Below are 20,722 nucleotides of genomic sequence, written 5' to 3'. Positions count from 1 at the left end.
ATCTTCACATTAGGATACTCCGATTTGGCGAGTATCAAAAGATATAGGTACGGCATCCATCGTCAGTCGGGTCTCCTGTCCTGTACATTTTACCCGTGGCTCATCTTCGTTCTCATGCTTTCCCACCCGCAGTATTCCAAGCCTTATTCCTCAGGATGCTTTCTCTCTCTCTCTCTCTCTCTCTCTCTCTCTCTCGCACAAAATGCAGTTCCCATAACCAGAAAAAGCCAGTTCGTCCTCCCAAGTTGGTTTTTTTTTTATTAGATCAGTTAACCTGCCCCCCGAACGCCTTTCTGTCTGTTCGTCTAATGCCACTTTACCAAACACGACTGACATAACGGGAGGTTCTCGCTGACGAAGAATAAATGAGTCGATGCCGGGAATTCCAAGTCCGAGATCCAAATCCATAGGCTCCCCCGATGCTGGTGAGATAACAGCTTGCAATCAGCAAGCTCAAGAAAGAGACCGCCTCCCGAGCCCAGTACTGTTCAAGCCGAGGCCACAGGTGGTACAGCGGTTGATGCCCTGTATTTCGAGACCAACTCTTCGATCTTGGGCATCAAGTCTGGTATTCTAAATGGCTTGGAAATCACGTCGTCCTAGAAAGAAAGGTCAGTGGGGTTCGTAGCGGACAAGCACAGGACGACTTACAATACCGGCGGCTTTCGCGCTCTCGATCTGCTCTGGCCGCGCGTAAGCCGTGACGGCAATGATGGGTATGTGCGTTATGAGAGTTCCAGCCCGCTCTAGTTCACGAATGCGTTTGGCACACGTCATTCCATCCATAACCGGCATCTCCAGGTCCATGAGAATAACGCTAAGATCGAATCCTTCGGCCTCTTGCCCGGCCCAAAATCGAGACTTTCTGAGCTGGTCGAGAGCCTCACCCCCATGGTTCGCAACGTGAGTGTTGTTGCCACAGTTCTGGAGTTGTTTTCGCAGAACTCTCTGGTTCACAATGTTGTCTTCCACAATCAGCACGTCATAAAGCGGCGGCGCTGCGACGACCGAGTTCTTGTAAGACGCTCGCCTGGGCAGGGTTGTAGGCGGAAGAGTTGGGGGGGCCGGGGCGGCGGTTCCACCCTTCTGGGGCCGGGCTAGGTTGAGCGCTGAAAGGGTCGCCGACTCTGAGCTTGGCGTTGGCGTCTTGCGGCATTTGACGTAAAACGCAAAGGTGCTTCCAATGCCCTTTTCAGAGACGACGCCAATCTGCCCGCCTTGCAACTCGGCCAGCATCCGCGAGATAAAGAGGCCTAGACCCGATCCGCCGTATTGCACGTGGGTGCGGGGTGAAGCTTGGGAGAAGCGCTGGAATAGAAGCTTCTTCTCGTCCTCGCGTAAACCCGGCCCTGTATCTTGCACCGAGAAGTGAAGGTTGATCTCTTCTCCAGTGCCCCAGTCCTTCTCTTGAATCAAGGCCCGAACGTCCTCCTTGCGTGTTGGGAAAAAGGAGACGCCCTTCTCTGTGACCTCGGTGATGTTTTTGGAGGCGCTCATCCTCATCGTGATCAGGCGTTTCTCGCGACCTTGGGTGAACTTGATGGCGTTGGTCATGAGATTGATCAGGACCTGTCTCAGCCTTGACGGATCCAGCTTGACCCAGTCGACACCATGAGTAACGTAGGCTTGGTCGATTGAGAACTCCAGTTGGATCTCGTGAGTGTTCAGCTCCGACTCGAACATCTTAATGACGTGCCTCACTATCGTAACGGGATGAGAATCGACCGGGGTCACTAGCAACAGTTGCGAGTCAAGCTTCGACAGGGTAAGCACGTCGTCGACGATGCGCTTTTGATGACTGGCGCAAAGATTGATGGTACTGGCGGCTTCCGTACAGCCTTCAAGAAGAGTTTCGAGTTGCTTGTCGTCCTGCGGCTGCGAGCGGTACTCGGCGATGCTGTTGACAATTTCGTCGGCGCACTGGAGAACGGCGCTCAGCGGGTTGCGCATCTCGTGACTGGTGATGTCGATGAAGTTCTCCTGCTGGCGCTTGAGCTCGACTGCCTCTTCTCTACGCTGCTTCTGGAAGTCCTCGGCCCACTTTTGAGGCGAGATGTCTGTGATGCAGGCAAAGATGCTCTTAAGATTGCCCTCCTCGGTTTGCTCGGGGAAAGCGCTCATCAACACCCAGGTATCGATAGTGTTGACGCCGTTCTGGCGGCTGTACTTGAAGCGGAACTCGATCGTCATGGCCTCTTTTTCGTCAATTAGTCTCCTCCAAGCGCGCTCGACCCCCGGGCGATCCTCGTCCATCACGCTTTGCATCCACGTGTTGGCGCTGTCTTCTGTCCTCGGGTGTCGAGAGATCTGCCACCACATGTCGTTGGCGAAGTTGATGAGACCCTTGTCGTTGGCGATAAATATGCCCACCGGGGCGAATTCCGCCATTCGAGTAAACTTGTACTCACTTTCGACCGCTTCTTGCGTCCTCTGGTACAGCTCCATTTGTAGTTCCTGACGATCCAACGCGGCCAAACGAGCGGCCCTCTGGCCCCTCTTTATCTCTTCTTCGAACAGCACGACCGATGCCATTGACGTCGCTAGTTGTCTTGACAAGAGATGGATGAAGAGCTGGTATTCATCGTCGTACGGCCTACGGGGATTGGTGCCCAAGATGATGAAACCTACAACAGACTCACCGGCCGTCGTGGGATGGACGGGAAGGATGACAATCGTCCTCGACGGGTCGCCGAAACCCCTCCATTCCAGGCCTTCGAGCAACTTGGTCGGGAGGTTACCTGCATCTACCGATAGGACGATGGGTGCACCTTGCATCGTCATTGACTGCCGCATGTAAGGTGCGAAGCCTTCGTCTGAGGACTTGAGGTCGAGGAGGCTGAGGGCTGCTGGGTGGCCCTCAGGAACGCCCAGGCTGCCTTCGAGATGCAACAGTGGGGGGTGCGCTATGCTCCCTGAGTGCATGGAAGACACTTCGCTTTCGCTGTTGTCATCCCTGACAGAATATATGAGGGCGAGCGGCACATCCAGGTCGTTGAATTCCAGACCCTCCTTTACCCGTGACCAGAAACCCTTGACATCCTTGGCAGAAGCGGTCTTCTCGCCAACTTCGCGCAGCGTGAGCATGCGACGTTCGTTAACCTTACGACGGGTGTTCTCAAATGCCGGATTGTAGAGTCCGACAACCTCGCCATCGCTGCCTAATAACGGGATGATGGACCACGAAAAGAAGGTCTCCTCCACGAACCCGTGCCGCTTTATAAAGAGCTGGTTATCGTTCTTCATAGTTGACTGGCCGTTTGTCCACGCATTGGCAATGACAGGCTCGAGGTCGTCCCATATCTCTGACCAAGCGTCTTGATACCGCATGCCCATGAGCTTCGGGTGCTTCTGGCCGGCAAGTTCAATATAAGCCTCGTTGTACAGAGTAATATTGTCTGTTCCCCAGTACATGGCGGCCGGGTGCGGACTACCCATGACCATGTTGGCCATGGCTCGCAGTTCTGGACTCCATTGCTCTATGGGGCCGAGGGGCGTAGACGCCCAGTCGGTATTTCGACAAAAGAGGATGTGGTCGTCCAAATCTGGGGTGGCTTGGATGCGGGTCCAGTCGAAAGACGGCTTCGTCATGGCCGCCTGGAACACCTGCTGAGTGAACTCGTCCGAGTGATACTTCTCACCATTGTCTCTCATCACACAGTCGGTCACGAGTGAAGCGTCCTCGGCGCCATGAGGGTCGGATTCAATGTCGCCAAAGTAGTCGGGTTCGTCGTCCATGGGTACAGCGGTGGATTGTTGGCTCGGTGTCGGGCCTCTGCTCCGCTGCTCGAGAACATCGGACTCTTCGGCCAGAGGGGCGGGGGAGTCGGGAGCGGTCGATACGGCACTCGTGTTTCCGCTCACGAAGCGAAAGCGTTTGCGCAGGGTCGAGCAAGTCCATGTGATGCCTCCGTAGGTGTGAGAAGGAAGACATACGTCGAGCGATTCGTGGTTCAGTACAAAACTAGTGGCCCATGTTTTGAAAAGGATATAGTCGGGGTTTTTGGCGGCGTCGTCGCCCTCTACAGACAGCAGCTCCAGGACTCCTGCCGAAGCGCGGAGTGCCGCGTTGGCATACAGCAAGTGCAGTCCCGTCCTTTGCAAGTTGATTGGATTCGCGAGATCGATAATAAAGGTCGGACGTTCGTCCTGCTCCAGGAGCTCTACCACCCCGACTCCCCTTAATATTTGCAGCCCTTGCGGAAGATTTTGGTTATTTGGGCTTTTTGCCGAAGACGTGAGTGTGGCATCTGCGGACGACGACAAGCTACTGCTCCCCGGAGTGCTACCGGATCTGGCCGGGCCCTGCGTATGAACGGTGCCGCGGGGTAGGCGAACAGTGTGGACTCCCTCGTTGTCCTCCCTCAAACGGGCCAGCAGGACAGCTGCGGCGTCTGAGGGGGGGAGGGGGTTCGGCCGAGGGGGCATCTGTCGTCGGGTCCTGGAGGAGGAGAAGAAGAGAGGGGAGATGAGCCCTTGGTTCCGTCTCGCGAAAATAGCCGAAGGAGGGGGCGCCTTTGGAAGAGAGATGAATCGAGGCGGTTCCAGGTGAGTGCGCGGCTTCTTCAGAGGCGAGGGCTGGGTCTGCGCAGCGCCCGGTTCTTCGTCCGGGTGACGCTTGCCCTGCGACGACGTTGTGTACCTCGGGGTGTGGGATGGGTCCGTATGCGATGCCACGGTCGGGGAGGTAGGGTCCGATGTGGGCGTCAAGAGGGAGGTGGAGAGGGCGTCGAATGAAGGATCGCAAGTTGGATCGCTGTACGTCAAACCATACCGACCAATGTCAGGCGTTGCCCATTGCCCTCCCGGGCTGAAATTGGTTGGAGTTGGCGAGGCGGGATGGTAATGAGGGTCGCCCGACTGAAAGCCCGGGTCTTGTTGCTTGGCGGTCGAGGCGGTGGGAGAAATAGAGGCGGAGGAGGCCACGGGTGTCGTGGCGGCGGCGGCGGCGGCGGCGGCGGCAGGAAAAGGGGTCGCCGTCGTGAATATTGTCGCCGTCGTCGTGGTGGTTGTGATGGTAGGCGCTGCGATGTATCCCGAGGCACGATAGGAGCGGTGCGAGGTGGGTGAGGGCGAAAGCAGTTGTAAGGTGGGTTGTGGGAAGCGGTCGTCGCCCTGCGGCATGAATGCGCGGGAGGAAGGGGTGAGGATGAACGGCGGCCGCGAAAGTCGGACCGGCCTAGAAATTTTCGTCTCGTGCCTCCAAGTCTATGGTTATCTTCCCCTGTCGAAACTAGAGTGAATCCCTTTTAGCGACAGCGGAGACAGAGTTGAGGCAAGTGCAGAAGTGGAAAGCACCAACAGATCAGCACAGACAAGGACGCAATACGACGGGGTTGTGGGTTACGGGTACGGATACAGGTGTGTAGGTGCGTGCAGGTGCAGGCACAGGGCTACAGAACGGGCTAGCAGCAGCAAGGCGCCTGTGGGCGAGCAACAAGTACAGAAGCCACCAGTATCTAGGTAGGTAGATAGGTAGGTAGGTAGGTGAAGATGGGCCTTCTCACTCACACACACTCTCTGTGTCTCTGTCGCTCTACCTTGCTGCCGCCGGGGGTGGGTGCGAGGGTTTGTTGACGACCGAGGCACGGGAATCTCGATCGAACGAGGATTGAAAGGGCCCGGCCATTAAGAAGAAGGGAAGGGGCCTGCAAGCATGGAGTCTGGAAGGGACGGTGGTGGACTGATGCTAGGGGCGCGACTGGGGACAGGCAGGCTTCGAACGGGGGAGGGGGCAGGTTGCAGCGACTGGGGGGGTCAGGAGTTGGGGAAGGAGGTGACATGACAACCCGACCAACGAAGACAACTAGGTAAGCACAGATGCAACTGCAGATGGGCGGCGCTACTGCCACTGGCAGTAGACCAGAAGTGACAGACATCAGGCCTTGCAAAGACGTTGGGGTTTTGCCGACTGCCATAAGCATCCAAAGCTAGAGCAGGTAGGCGGGCAGTGGTGATGATGCCGGGGACGGTGACGAGCAAGCAAGGGGAATCAAGCAATGTTGTAGCACGGGCAGAAGGGTCGGGAACGGGAAGGAAAAATATTGGATTTACCAGGATGAGGATAAACGCAATCCAGTCTACCGGCAATCGACACCACACACAAAAGTGCGGTGCACAAGATGCGCGGGCTTTGGTGTGGGCGGTGGTGGTGACTGGGAACGAGTAGGGTCAAGTCCAATGCCAGGTGCAGCACGGTGCATCAAGCGTCGCGGCAAGGCGAAGAAGGCACAAAAAGTACGGATGGTAGGGATGGTCTGGCGAGGCAGGCGCATCGACGCAGCAGCGGGTCGACAGTGGGATGGGACGAGGCCGGTTTGTTGGTATCGCGTTTTAGTCGTGGAGCAGTCCGTGATGGCGGTTGATGTACGTGGATCAGAAAGTTTGAATCGAGACGCTGTATGGGAAATCGGTGTCCGGATGTCTAAAGAGGAGTCGAGGCAAGGGAACGTAGCATTGGCTCACGTTTGGGCTCCGTGTCTGTTTCTCTCTCTCACTCTCTCTTTATTTTTATTTTTTCGTCCGGCTTTTCTGGTCTGGTTTGGCGTGGGCTGGCTCGGACTGGACTTGAACCGGTTCGGAATGGTCTGGCAATAAGGCAACGCGCCCCGGTACTAGAGCGCGGGCGCGAGACTGGGATGCTGGGCGGAAGGTTAAACAAGACGGCGAATGAGGGTTTTTTTTTTTTTTTTTTTTTTTTGGCAGGCGGCAGATCGGTTAGCAGGCAGAGAAGGGGGAGAGAGGGAGAGAGAAAGAAGGAGAGTGTGTGTTTGTACACTATGTATGTATGTGATTTGTTCAATACATAGGAGAAAGTGAGAGGGAACGACGTCGAAGTACATTGGCCCAAAAGGGGGGAGAGAGAGCAAAGTATGTATCTACCTGTACATACAGTGGTAAAAGGTACACAAGCCTGTGCCCGTCGACGCAAGAGCAGAACAGGATGACTTTCTGATAGACTGATAGCGCTTCTGCCCTCCCCTTCCCGTTCTGTCCATTCTTGGGTATGAGTATCCATCCATACAGCATCCAGCATCCAGTCACTCTTTCCCCTTCCTCTTCCTCTTCCCTTCCCTCCTCCTCCCTTTTCCCTGTCCTTCCCTGTCCTTCCTGTCTTTTGCTTTTGGATGCGGCTCCTGCAATTCCCTTGCCTCGTTTTGCCATATTGCCATCCCACGTCTCACGTGGATACGTACCATAGGTAGGTAGTATCTACCTAGGTATCTATCTGCCTCGGCCCTTCACGCTAGGTAGCCCCGCCGACACTGCCTTGGACGGAAGCGTCAGCAGAGCAGAGACAGTGCTAGTGCCCTCGCCATATGGACAGCCAGTGTGGGCTTAAAAAAAACCGTGAAGAATGAAATGAAAATGGACGACTGTGTATGTATGTGTGTGTGACCTGTATTGACTGTGTGTAACTACACTACAGGTACTCCGTATTTGCGGCGAGGAACAAGACGTGAGGTACACGTAGGAGTGGGACACTACCCACCTACCTAGGCTTGGGACGTTCGACGGCATGCAAGATTCACTTTGGCACTGGCTGGTTGGCTGGAATTGGAACTGGAACTGCGACTTCGACTGGGGGCTGAGCCGTACAGGAGGGTAAAGTGGTATTTGGACCCGGGTCTGGATTCTGGATTTCTTGGGACCTGGGTGGGGGGTGGGGGGACGACCCCCCATTTCCACAGAGCTGTGTCAGGCGAGCTATTGTGATCCAGCCGCCCCCCCCCCGGAGGGGCTCATCCTGGCCTTGTCATTCGTTCTTTTGCGTTGTGTCCGCCGCTGGAGGGGCTTCCTCAGTCCCCGTGCTATCCTGCATTTTCTCTCTCTCTCTCTCTCCCTCTCTCTCTCTCTCTCTCTCCCTCTCTCTCTCTCTCTCTCTCCCTCTCTCTCTCTCTCTCTCTCTCTCCATGCTATCTTGCCATACCTTGGCCGCCTTCACTTTCAGTGTAGTGTACGGGGTAGCGTGTTCCGGTATCCCAGCCGATTGTCGGCTGCCCACAGTCGATATCCTCCCGCCTTATCGACCAGTGTACCATACTTGGTACCTACCTATGCAACCGAAACTAGGTAAATACCTTACTCCGTAGTTTACATACTATGTAGTATGCATACATGATAATGCTTTCGTCGCTATTCACCCATGGCACAGTCCCACTGGACTAGCCACTTACATCATATCATCCTCGGCAATGCCGCTCCGTGAAGTTACGATTGACGGACAGACGGCACCATACTATACGAGATACCACTAGCACGGCTCAGGCATCCTCCTGGAGACACAGGCGCACCCGTTATAACCTCGTGGGTCGGTAGCTGCCCATCTCCCGTCACTCTGTTGCTATTTGGAACTACGATTCACCGATGCATAGTACCTCGCGTAGTGCGGCGTGGGACGGCAGATGATGGGTCGAGTGGAGTCACGGCCGCCTCGAGGGAGACGATATGGATCAAGGGCCCTCGGGGGTGGCAACGCTCGTCTTAGCAGCAGGTAGGTAGGTACCTAGGTAGTGTAAGGGTTCGACTCTGCCGGTCTCCATTCCATTTTCTTGGTCCATGCCCGTCTTTGTTTGGACATGGGAGAAGCCAAGAGCCCCCCTGCTTGTCAGCCGCCATGCGTCTATGTCCTCGACACAACCTCTGGGCCTCCCCCAGTATGCCAGATTCCACCCCCGCCGACTTCCATCTTTGGTCCCACACACTGTCCGGCAGTTGTGTACTTGCCTGATGAAGCTTTTACAACAGCGCCACAGATCATCATCACAAACAAAGAGGGATGCCCAACTACATGTACTAGTCGGGAACAGATCCCTACAGATCAGCAGGGCACCGCCGAAACATGGGGGAATGGAAGGGAGCGAACTCGCACCAAGATCTCGAGCAGAGAACGGGCAGGGTTATGTTCCCTTTACTCGGCTCAAACCGCCTCGGTCAGCATTGGCTTCCCGCCTGGTCGTGATAGCCATCTCTCTGCTACGCTCAGGTGCGCAATACTGGGCATTTCGGTGACGTGTGCACAGTACGTACCTGTAAGAATTCCTACGGGGGCGAATACACATTTCTCGGCAACGGCTGGACGATGGTTAATCTCGTAATGAAATTGAACCTCGGATTCGGGACGGCTGATGTCGGACGTGGGGAGAAGACGAGACAGAGTCAAATGAGGGCAGATGGAAAAAGGGTCGGGCACTCCAGTCAGACAGACAGGTAGACAGCCATTACTGAGACTTGTCCTCTGCAGAGCAAACGGTTCGCGGGTCTCAGCGCCGTGTCTCTCTTTCCGAATTGACAGGAATACGCCTTCTCTGTGAGTCGTCTGCAAACGGATCGGCAGGCGGTGACAAAGCAAGAAACGACCGCACGCGCGGAGCGGCTTCTCTTAGAGACAACAAACAAAACAGCCGCATTCCGACGAGGTCGTCAGCAACGGTTCTAATTACCCACATCGAAAGGCGAACCCGATAGACGACGGGCTAGATGGGAAAGTGCCAAGCCTTCGAGCCTAGTAGTATAGAACCATAACCACAGGACTAAACACATACGTACCGGCATGCAGTGAGTGGATAGCAACAAGGATGATCCTTGTCTAGGCATCCCTTAGCCCCTAGCTCTTTCCTATCGGTCGTGAACTGGCGCGGTCCAGACCGTGATCGACCCCACCCAAATTTGCCGATCAAGGATCGTCACCTGCCAGGCCCCAGCCCAGCACAGCCTTTTTATGACTGCCCTTTCGGTGCTGTGTTTCTTTTCGGCGACTGCCCTGTCTTATTCGACCACACTTTCGGCGCCTTCAACATCAGTATCTACCTAAGTAGGTATCTAGTCTAGTGTACATCAGCACCAACATAGCATCAGCATCAGCATCTGCATCTGCGTCTGCGTCTGCGTCTGCGTCTGCATTTCTCACAACATTCCCCGACCTTTCTGCCCAAGGCCCACGTAATAACGTGTCGACGCAACTCTCCTGGCACCTGCCAAATGTTTGACGTTTTGCCTGGTCAGCACTGAGTTCCACCTTGGGTGTGTCTCAGCCACTGTTGCAGGCACTTATTTATGGCGTCTGGTCATGACTTTCGATATCATACTCCGCATCAACGCACTGGTTGGTGAGGAGGAGAGTCCATCCACCCCCAGTCCTACCGCCTTTCAGTCGAGTGCGTTCCATGTCAAGAATATCGACGTAGCATGCAAATCAAGGTGCGGCTCTAACTCCGAGGAAAACCTGATGGGCTCTAGCGTCCTGCTTGAGTCCAAGGCCAACCCCCGCCATTACCAAACGACCTGAAGCTATGGCTGTCTGTGACTACCCATCCTTCCGGCGGGAACAGACTGGCCGCCACTAGGTCGGGTCGGATTGGTCGGAACTCTGGCCATCACACCAAGCTCTCAAGCTCCCGCTGGCACTACATGTCCAGTCGAAATATCCAAGCACGCTTACATGTCTTCGCCGTGACATTTTGACCGCTACGCAAAGGTGGTAGATACCCGCGCAACTTATAGCTTCGAAAAGCAACCGCCATATAGCCGGGGTGTGACGTCAACTCCAGGCCCCCCATGTCTCGTCTCGGGGCGGGAGAGGCCTCAAAGGCACTGTTGTCTGGGGAGGAATGAAAAGGAGTACATCCCTACCCCTTCGAATGCCTCACCAAGACAAATACTCCGTACCTACGGGAGCATTTGCTCCTCAGTGAGACCGTGTCCAGGACTTCCGATTCGCCGGCTCATTGTTGCACTTGCGGGGTTGTGCTGGCTGGCTTCGGAGCTAGTAGCTGCGGTGTGAGCATCAGCCCTACTGTTGGGTTGCCAAACGGCTTCATCCGCTTTCTGCGATGCAGGGGAACACCTACAGCCCAAATGATTCCTCGGCGTCGGCCGGAGGTGCGGAGCTCACCCCGAAGGACTGGGCCTCCAGGGGGGCGGGTCCCCATTTCCTCGTGCAAGTGCCTGCGGATCCTATTAACCGCAAATGATGTCTCTTACTCCTCCCTACGAAGTTCGCATGGTTCCGCTTCGGCCATGAGCCTCCATCGACCCAGTCCGAGGAGTTCTAAACCAGGTTCGCGGTCCAGTTGGTGTCCTAAAACCGCTACCTAAGTGCTGGGACGGCGTTGCGCCTGCACAAGAGGTTGCGCCTCCCTCTGGTGTCGCCGTAAGTGTAATTGTGAAGGACTCGGCGGGATGTTCACAAGGTTGAGTCGGGACCGGAAGTTCATCCGAAAGACACACTCAAGCTCTTAGTCCAATTGACCACTCAAAACTTACCAGGCATGCCACTGTCAATCTTGAGTCAAATTGGCAGTTGCGCGTATCACAGTGACGATAGACAATGGTACTAAGTTAGAGCAGGACAAAACGGTTCAACGAGAGCCCATTACCTTTCTCGGTGGAAGCTTTTTATACCTTGACCCTATTAATATCTTGGCGTGGCGTCGTTCATCACTGCCGGTGGATCGCATCGAGGCTCACATAAGCTCTAAAACCGTACGAGTGTGGGATTTCCGACAGCACGCCGACCTGTCTTACCTCGCGGTGACATCGAGGCGCAATCCGTGATTGACGGCACTCTGTAAGCACAGCCACTCATCACCGGCCTGCTGTCTCCAGTGTGACGCTGCATTTCGGGTCGTTGGATGTTCCTGCCATTGCCGCTGTTCCGGGGAAAGTATCCACCGCCATATTCCGGTTCATCACATCCGGGTATCGCGAGGTCTTCAGTAGGCGCTTAACCCCCAGTCTCATGCGCGGAAGACCCATCGTAATCACATTGTGATAGTTTCGACTTGAGGGGGACCAGGTAGCGGTCATCACCGCGTGCTGGACGCGACGACTGACGCTCGCTCACTTGTCCCTAGTTTCTGCCGCGCAGCCCGTTGCATCGCACCAGCATCGCACGAAAAGGCTCACCTCTCACTCACCATTCTTCCCCCAGTTTTCTCCCCCAGCTATCCGCCCGACATCCAATTAGCGAGAACCCCAAATCTTCGCCTCGCCCCTGTCCTCGTCGAGGCGGGTATTGTGCGCAACGTCGCATCTCGCCGTCACTATTGGCTGGTTCCCTGGGGAAGCGACCAATTGAACGGCCCCTCTCGAACCCGGCGCTTAACCACCCTCCTCACCTTCGCTCCTTATTGGATCGGCCCGCTGTGATGGCACCGCTCGTAGTCCACGGCACATGCAGCGCGGTCCAATTGCCCGCGACCATCAGCTTACCCGACCACCCCCTCGCCGCTCACCTGCTTGCTGACTTGCTTGCGTCCGGCCCCCCCCTCCCCCAAGGCGAATGGCGATGAATGGATGGAATGAACAGGAGGGCTACCTGCAGAGCGTGAGGTGGAATGGCCCTTAAACTGCCACCCTGCCCCCGACCCGATAGAAGGCTCTCCTCTCACCCGGTTTTCTTTCCATCTGCCTTGAAGAATCCAACCCGTTTCAAGACAACGACGACGATCCAAGCCAATAAACACCAGCCCTTTGCTTGCATTGGCTTGCAGTACTTCGCCAAGGTTGAGTGCTGGTGCTTGACCGATGTGAAATCTCGTTGTTTGCTTGGCGACAACTGCGCCTCGACACAGAAAAAAACGAAATACAAGGAATTCCTATCCGTGGCGAACAGGCTTGGGGCAAGGCTCGAGAAGAAGAGCACTTCCGAATTCTCAATTCGGCCAACGCGACAGAAAACGAAATAAGGGGCCGCGTTTTAAAAGGCCTTTGCAACACGACAAAAAGGCGGAAGAGGCAAGGGGAAAACAGGGAAAGAATAAACTGCAGAATGCCATACCAGATCGTGCACAGGAAATGGCTCCTCCGGCCGTGGATGTGGGTGCTGATGCCGCTCGAGCTCGCCGGCCTCGTGCCGCTCCTCGTCCTCTTCGGCATCGCTCAACCGGACCTGTATCGGACCAAGCTGTGGGAGATCGGCCACTACTACGGCTTCAACTCGGACCCCAGGATGATTCTGTACGCGTACGCCAACTACGAGCCGTATCCTAATGTCCCTTTTGTGTGGACACGAACGTAGGTTCCCCCCCCCCCCCCCTCTATCCATCCCCCCGTATCGTGCCGGAATCCATGTTTTCATCATGGGACACATCTCGGGACACACCCGGTGCCAGCAGAGCTAACGTGCCATCCCATAGTCTTACCGACTTCAACGTCGCCATCTCCGTCATCACCTTATTCGTCCTCCTCGTCAAGCTCATCACCTTCATCATGAAGTTCTGGTTCCCCATGCTTGCTGCCGGCATCAACCTCGCCATGGTCACTCTCTACACCGTCTCCGTCTACGGACAGATGGGGCCCGACCACGCCGACCCGCGGTACCACTCCAATGTTGCTTGGTACATCGCCAAGTCGTGCGACTACGCCCGCCCGTTCCGCGCGTACAAGTCATGCCAGCTCGCCAAGGGGACGTTCGCGGTCACGGTATACATGCTCGCGCTGTACGTGGCTAACCTGGCCATCGCGCTGTACGTGTGCTGGCCGAACGAGAGAGACAGGGCGGGCGCGGTCGAGGAAGACGGGAGCGACAGTGGGAGCGGGAGCTCTCCGTCGGATTACATCAAGGAGAGAGAGTGGGAGATGACGGGCATGAAGGGACCTGCGAGCCCGAGGGTGATGCCGTATACCCCGCGGACGCAGGCGTTCCACACCCTGGACAGGAAGTTGCCGCTGAGGCAGCATTACGGTTAAGTGCGGGGCGGCTTCGAGGTCTCCCGATAACTTGAGGGGAGGGGGGGGGGCGTCGATAGGAAAGTTTGACTTGTGAAGTTCTGTCGGTGGCCGAGGTCACGGCAGCGATGAGAGAGATATATCCCTTCTTTTTTTATGATCCAGAGGAGGCATCTGACGTGGATTTTTATTACCCTTTTATTTACTCTTACTACTACTACCAACCGATCTGGGAGTTCGGAATGTCGACGATGGGCTGTTACAGGAACAGCCCTAGACTGTAGTGAATTGGCTCCTTTGTGGGCGGCCTTCGCTCAAAGAAAGGGAATGTCGGCGTGTATATAGTACGCAAATGGCAAATCTTCTGAAACGATACAGCTTTTGTATATATGTATATCTTTTTTTTTTCTCCTTAACTATGCCACTTGCGCTAGGATGAAGGTTAGGTTCTTATACATGTTTCGTGGTGATGGTCGACTCGATCCGTCGTCGATGCCACCGCGTCCCCAGTGCAAGTCTGCCTCTTGTCCAATGACAAGTCCTGTTGCGTGCTTCGATTTATTTTTTTGTTCTTTTTCCTTTTTTTTTTTTTTTTTTTTTTTTTTTTGAAGAATAAGAAGAAGCATGGTGGATTCCTGCGTGGAACCTTCCCTGGAAATCGAGGGCAGCAAAACACCGCTATGCTGGATGGTGGCAGTCCTTCTTGACCCTGCCGGTAATCTCGGCCGCCTATGCGTTTCTTGATAGATACATCTCCACAAGCATCGCCGTTGTTCTCTGCAACATGGATGTAGCAGCATCTTACCGAGAGATGACGCCTACGGCGAGCCTTGCCGACGTCGATCTCGCTTCACACGCTGTTTTGACAGCAATGCATACATAGCATGCGTGGCACTCCTACATGCATGCGATCACCGTTCTCTGGCATCGTCGGGCCATGTTTCATTGCGGATGCTCGGGAGTATGGGGAGAGAATGAGGAGGAGCATAGTCGGGAGGTCTCGCCTGGGGAAGAAAGTAGGTTCCTCGAACAATCGAGTAGTCCCTGCCTTCACCCGCGGAGGGAAACCAGAACGATAACACCCGTAGGCCACCGGCCGTCTCGTGCCAGACCTTCCGAGGTGTATTACCCACGCGAACCTTTACGTGGACGAAGGAATGACGTCCGCGGATCGACGGGAGCTCTCGTCTCATCGGGTTAACTGTTTCGTGCATCTGGGTGAGCAATCCACGGGCTGCCGATGAAGCTTTGACCTGACGTGTCGTAGAAACCATGGAATTGACAGGTACAATGAATTTAGCGGAAATGATGACAATAGTATACGTCTACTACCGTGCTTTGGAAGATCAGAGTTTGGTTTCCGGTATCGTGTTTTGGGTGCTCGCAAAACGGGATATGTGCGAACGGGATGCACACCCATGATGTTAGAGGGTTACTTTACAAATCCAAAACGTATAACCAACCCAATCCCCTTTCCACCTGCAAAATCTGTCAAAAGGGCCAGAAAAATGTGCAAGACAGGAGAATTGAGTCGCCTTGCCTCCATGTCTGTCTTGCCCATAAGCATACGCGGCGATATCGTTGTGCTCCATGAGCGTCGAGGTGGCCGAGTGCCCACTCCTTACAACAGTGCCAGACACATTCAATCGCAGAAAGCCATGGGTGGAATCCGATATACATACGTAGGTGCTTTCTGAATAGGCTAGCTTGGTCTTCGACGTCGAAGACATCCACTGCCCAAGGATGGCATTTCGAATACAGCTTGGATAGTGACTTGCAGAGCGAACGGTGCTAACGAGGCCTTGGACCAAGCCCCTCCTCCTTCCCTTACAACATTGACACCAAGTGAACCGTAGGTCCAATAATAACCTCCATGATCAAATGGACAAGGTTCGCTTCTCATTCCGGCATGGCCTGGCCTAGAGCATCATTTTTGTCAAATGTTGTACATGCTACCACGTATCATGGCGCACCACGATAAAGTTACTTGACATGGTTTGGCAGGGCTACGAAGGGAGGATAAATGCTTATGTGTCAACGACATATTTGGTTTGGATGTTTGAAGCAAGGAATTGGAAACATGGTCGCCATAACGCGAGTATCGACAACGCCTTTACTACGCAGCTCAACTAGCTTCTTATTCAGTGCCAGTGTCCTCGCATTTTCTACCCACAGCGCCAGGATGGTTTACCGGCAGGTTGCTGTCCTCTCGAAAGCCGGATGAAACAGAATGTCATCAGTCTAGGCCCAGTCGCACCTTGCCCGATTCGTAGAAACCAAACTTTCTTCCGATGCCTTCTCGGACAATGTACATTGTAAATTGCTCTCCGCAACAGAGACAAGGTCAACCCAGTCAACAATCGCATTTCTCCACCACATGCGCGGCGGGAAGTTAAGTGTTCCCAGTTGCCAGGAATACAACCCACATGATACTCCTCCACTCACAAAGCTAGAATGGGCCATCTCGGACGCCGCGATTACGTAGTGATCCGCCGGATCGTGGGTCAATTTCCAACGTCGCCTCAAGTCGCCAGTTACGTCGTCCCCAGCCGGCCAGAATCGCGTGTAGGAAAGCCAAGAGCCGGGGAAGCCAACCGCATCAGTACGTCGCAACTTGCGCCGTGGTCGAGGTCCACGATGTCAACAATCCATGCGCGAGCCCGGCCCGAGTCAGGGTGCAGAGCGGTTAGCTGAGCGCGTGCGTCCATCGATCCTCCCCCACGTCCCCAGTACTAGCAACGCCGCCCCGGCCGCGAGCGGTGTATGGGCCGTATTCGCCAGACCAGAAGACGGAGTGGCCACCTGTCAGCGCTCGAACCGGAGAAGTCGCCCGCAAGAGCCTCCAGGGCCTCAACGTCGAGACCGAGGCGTCCGAGTCTGGGAAGCTCTCGAGACAACATTTGAACCCATCCCTCGTCACCGAGGGGCAGAGACGACACGAAACAGAGCACGTGCCGACCGTTCGTCCGTCTGCCAGCTAAGGCCCCGCCCCCCTCCCTTGCCCGAAGAGATCCTCGCCGAGAACCAGTTCGCAGTCAAAGCTCCCAGACGAAACCCCTCCTTGCCCGCCTGTCGCCTTTGTCAATACTAGAGAGAGATAGATACACACGGACCGAGGCAGTGCGAAGGCCCGGAGAACCAAACGAGTACTGGGGAGAGAACGGAACGCTGCACCGAAGAGGCTTACTCTATCCATGTACTTGGCTGACGCCGGGGGCCCCTTTGTCCGTCCCCTCTACTACGACACAGACTGTCGCAAACGCTATGTGGCATCGGTCAAACAGGCGAGAGCAGCGATCACCTTCCTCGCGAACCCCTTCCCTCTCAAACCGTCCCCGCCTTGCGCAGAAATATTGATTGACTATTTCACACACACACATACACACACATACACACACACACACACACACGACACGGAAAAGGAGAATAACGGCAGGACATGTACCCGTAACTGCGTGCTCTATAGGTCAGATGCTAGAAAGCCAATGGGGGGGCCAGACGAGGCACCACCAGCCATTGCCTATATACCCCGCTTCATCTCCTCCACGTACTGAGAGGCACCTTCTGACAGGACTCGTACAGTGCTGTATGCCGAGTGTGCCTCGACATTTGCCCCCCGGATGGTTTCCAACCCGCCTCAGGAGCAGGACGGCGTGGCAAGGCAGGTTATATAGTGTACGTGAACACGCAGCACGTCCGTACAAGAGATCGGGCCAGCAAAGGCAGGTCGATGGAGCCGTGCATCGTCACATACGTTTCACGCTTACTAACCTTCTGGAACGTGGCTAGCAGGCTTCGCAGCTGCACGTGGTGTGGTGTGGTGGCAGAGCTCAGACTCTCACGCTTGTTCGCCCGTTTCGAGGATCGACGACATGGCCGTTGGCGGGATTTGCCCGCCGCATTTTTGACGCCGCAAGGCATGTAGACTGACGTGACGAGGCGTGAGGGCATCCAGCTTACGTATCCAGAGGCTTGAGCGACGAAGGCCGGGCACTTATTTGACTACATCATCCGTCCAGAGTCACTGCTAGGGCTGAATCGAAACGGACCAAAATACACGACTAGACAACACGCAGCGAGCTTCTATTAAGTATTAAGTGGATGCGAATGAGCTGACACTAGCCCTAATGGCCAGCACAGACAGTTTCATGCAGTCTTTGTCCATCAACAGCAACATCTCCAAACTCGAGTCTGACAATTCCTGACCCTTGCCCGAGAGTTGAACCAAACACAAGAGGTCCGTCCATCCTGTCGACCCAAGGCAACTTCGATTTTTTGTCGTGGGTATTTTCCTTTTTCGTGTTCTTGTCTGGAGCGACGGGTATAACTGGGTATCAAAGCACGATACTTGTAAAAAGAAAACGGGATAAAAACCAAGCCAAACGAAAGAGAGCAAAGACGGAGGAAACTGACTTCGAGAACGACAGAAAATGGAACGGTATCACCTCCCGCCGGGTTTCGCCTTCCAATGCGTGTGCCGTAAAAGAGGGAAATAGGAAAGGGTATCAGGTAGAACCAGTCTTGACGGGGTATCTTGAAATGCAGATCCGATTCCCGAACAAACCCATCCGAGTGAAACAAGTTGTCACGTGATGTTTGTTGCTCTTCCTCCGAATCTCGATTCGATGCGTGCACTTGTTTTTTTGTGATTTGGTTTCTTTGTTTTTTGTTTGCTTCATTCCTTTGAGCGTGACTTCCGCTTGCGGGGAAGCGACATCGAACTCAGCCGCGCACTCTATGCGGCGGCAGTGACAGGGGCGGGGGTAGAGGAGGCGACGTTCTCAGGCTTGTTCTCAGGCTCCTCAGTGGCCTTGGATGTCTCGGCAGCGGGAGTCTCGGCGGCGGGCTCAGCAGCATCGGCAGCAGGGGTCTCCTCGGTCTTCTCAGTCTGCTCGACCTTGTCGGCAGGCTTGTCGGCCTTGCCACGGGCCTTGATGGTAGCACGGAGCTTGGAGAAGGCGCTGGTCTTCTCCTGCTTCTCAACCTCCTCGCCCTCAGACTGAATGGGGGACTTGGCAGGAGACTTGTCGCGCTTGCCGAAGCCGAACGGCAGGGAAGACTTGCGCTTCTCCTTGAGCTCAGGGCGAGTCTCGCCATTGGTGGCGGGAGCCGTCTCCTTGACCTCAGTGGGGACGGTGCTAGGGTTGGCGACATCAACGGCCAGAGGGGTGGTAGCCTCAACGGGAGGGATAACGGGGGCAGTCTCAGTGGCGGGAGTGACCTCGCCCTCCTTAGCGGGGGCGGGGGCGGCCTCCGCCTCGGCAACGACGGCAGCCTTCTTCTCCTTCTTGCCGAAGACGCCAAAGATGCTGTTGCGCTTGGCTGGGACAGGCTTCTCCTTCTTCTCCTCCTTGGCGGCCTCTGCGGGCTTGTCCTCAGCAGCCGTCTCAGTGGCAGCAGCCTCAGTGGCGGGAGCAGCCGGGGTCTCGGCAGCGGGCTCCTCAACAACGGGGGCCTCAGCGACGGGAGTCTCCTCCTTGGCGGCCTCAGCAGGAGTGGCAGCGGCCTCCTCCTTCTCTTCCTTCTTCTCGTCCTTCTTGCCGAGCAGGCTGCCGAAGATGGAGGCACGCTTGCGGCTAGCAGAGCGGCGCTTGGGGTCCTCCTTCTTGGTCTCCTCCTCCTTGGCAGCCTCCTCGGTAGCGGCGGGGGCGGCAGGAGTCTCGACAGCAGGGGTCTCGGCGACAGCAGCGGCCTCAGCAGCGGGGGCTTCGGCGGGCTTGTCCTCCTTCTTCTCTTCCTTCTTCTCCTCCTTCTTGGCAGGCTTGAAGCTCTCAAGAGCGGTCTTGTAGGCCTCAGTCTCGGTGACGGTGGAGGCAAGCTCCTTCGCCTCGGCGATCTTGAGCTTCAGCTGGGAAATCCAGTTGTCACGGTCCTCGGCATTGGGGGCCTTGAATGTGTGCTTCTGACCCTTGGCAGTGAAATGGAACTTGTTGGCGCCATCAGCGGCGGGCTCAGAGGCATCAGCCTGGGATGTTCGTTAGCGGAATGACATCTGGAGGGGGCGTTATCTCAAGTCTTACCAAGTTGATGACACCCTGAGGAGCGGCCTTGTCGCCGAAGAAAAGGAGGCCCTTGCCGGTGTAGGAAGCCCAGGCAGCGTTGTGGTGAGCAGTCTCGGCGGACTTCTCGCTCTTCAGGTAGGAGGAGAGGCTCTTGGACTCGACGGCATCGTTTCCGAACCAGAAGAACTCCTTGGAGTAGATGAAGTTCCTGATAATAGCTGTTAGCAGACTTTAAAAAATAGCGTTGGCAGATGCGACTTACTTGGGGAAGTTAACGCCCTTGTGCTCAAGGGTACCCTCCTCAACGGGGACGACCTCCTTCTTGGCCTCCTCGGCGGGAGCAGCGGCCTCGGCGACGGCCTCGGCGGGGGTCTCGGTGGCGGCAGCCGGAGTCTCGGCGGTCGCGTCAGCAGCGGGAGCGGCGTCGGCAGGAGTCTCAGTGGTCTCCACGGGCTTCGTCTCGGCAGCGGGCTGCTCGGTGGTGGCAGGGACAGTCTCCTTGGGGACTTCGACAGGCTTCTGTTCTTCGGCCATTGTGTCTGGTGTGTGGTTGAAAGGGGGGGGTGGGTATCAAAAAGTCAGGCGACAGACTTGGGTATCACAATGAAAAGGGGTTAAAACAAAAGCACTATTGAAAGTACTGTATTGGTTGGGAGAGGGGGTGGTGTGATCTCTTGGTCAGGAATAGTCAAGAGGGGCGAATAGTGGCAGAAGAAAAAAGGAAGACCTGTAAATGGTGGCAGAGGAAAGACGGGAAGGAAGAGAAGAAGAATGGGAGGTGGTGTGGGATGCTGGGGGTACTTATTCGCAGAAGCGTGACAAGAAGAGGCTTTGCCCTTGTCAGGAGGCCCGGTTGAACGAGGTTCACACGGCCCAGCTAGTCCCTTGCGAAGGAAAAAAGAGGCGTGGCCCCGTTCGGAGTGGCTCCCCGCCGGGTGTGTGAGAGGTACCTCTAGATTGGTCGGAGAAAAGAGGTAGGGATGTATCTCGTACAGAGTGTGTCAGTGTCAGCTCGTAGGGCGGCACTGGCTTGGAAGCTGTCTCGTTGCTTG

The 20,722-nt window shown here is 55.5% G+C and overlaps 5 protein-coding genes across 5 annotated transcripts; 3 read left to right on the top strand and 2 right to left on the bottom strand.

Moving 5' to 3' along the window:
* Positions 1-488: 488 nt before the first annotated feature.
* Positions 489-5,121, bottom strand: LY79DRAFT_512417 (hsp90-like protein; the record flags this gene model as incomplete). Its single annotated transcript, XM_060554366.1, has 2 exons — positions 489-599; positions 652-5,121. 2 exons carry the CDS (start codon positions 5,119-5,121, stop codon positions 489-491), a joined length of 4,581 nt encoding a protein of 1,526 aa, XP_060415672.1.
* A 7,648-nt stretch (positions 5,122-12,769) lies between these two features.
* LY79DRAFT_512482 (uncharacterized protein) lies at positions 12,770-13,689 on the top strand (the record flags this gene model as incomplete). The annotated part of the gene is made up of 2 exons (XM_060554375.1): positions 12,770-13,014; positions 13,137-13,689. The coding sequence occupies 2 exons, from the start codon at positions 12,770-12,772 to the stop codon at positions 13,687-13,689; spliced, it is 798 nt and encodes a 265-aa protein (XP_060415671.1).
* Positions 13,690-15,812: 2,123 nt separating this feature from the next.
* Positions 15,813-16,759, top strand: LY79DRAFT_682957 (uncharacterized protein; the record flags this gene model as incomplete). Its single annotated transcript, XM_060564600.1, has 2 exons — positions 15,813-16,270; positions 16,299-16,759. Exons 1-2 carry the CDS (start codon positions 16,123-16,125, stop codon positions 16,757-16,759), a joined length of 609 nt encoding a protein of 202 aa, XP_060415670.1. The 5' UTR covers positions 15,813-16,122.
* On the top strand, positions 16,716-17,918 carry LY79DRAFT_130821 (uncharacterized protein). Its single transcript, XM_060550850.1, has 3 exons — positions 16,716-17,134; positions 17,251-17,343; positions 17,461-17,918. The coding sequence occupies exons 1-3, from the start codon at positions 16,863-16,865 to the stop codon at positions 17,591-17,593; spliced, it is 498 nt and encodes a 165-aa protein (XP_060415669.1). The 5' UTR covers positions 16,716-16,862; the 3' UTR covers positions 17,594-17,918.
* Positions 17,919-18,403: 485 nt separating this feature from the next.
* LY79DRAFT_589045 (guanine nucleotide exchange factor) lies at positions 18,404-20,204 on the bottom strand (the record flags this gene model as incomplete). Its single annotated transcript, XM_060560990.1, has 3 exons — positions 18,404-19,633; positions 19,689-19,878; positions 19,933-20,204. 3 exons carry the CDS (start codon positions 20,202-20,204, stop codon positions 18,404-18,406), a joined length of 1,692 nt encoding a protein of 563 aa, XP_060415668.1.
* Positions 20,205-20,722: the final 518 nt, after the last annotated feature.

The sequence above is a fragment of the Colletotrichum navitas genome, assembly GCF_030913465.1.
Source record: "Colletotrichum navitas strain CBS 125086 chromosome Unknown LY79scaffold_19, whole genome shotgun sequence".
Taxonomy (NCBI): Eukaryota; Fungi; Ascomycota; class Sordariomycetes; order Glomerellales; family Glomerellaceae; genus Colletotrichum; species Colletotrichum navitas.
This window is presented reverse-complemented; position numbering and strand designations above follow the sequence as displayed.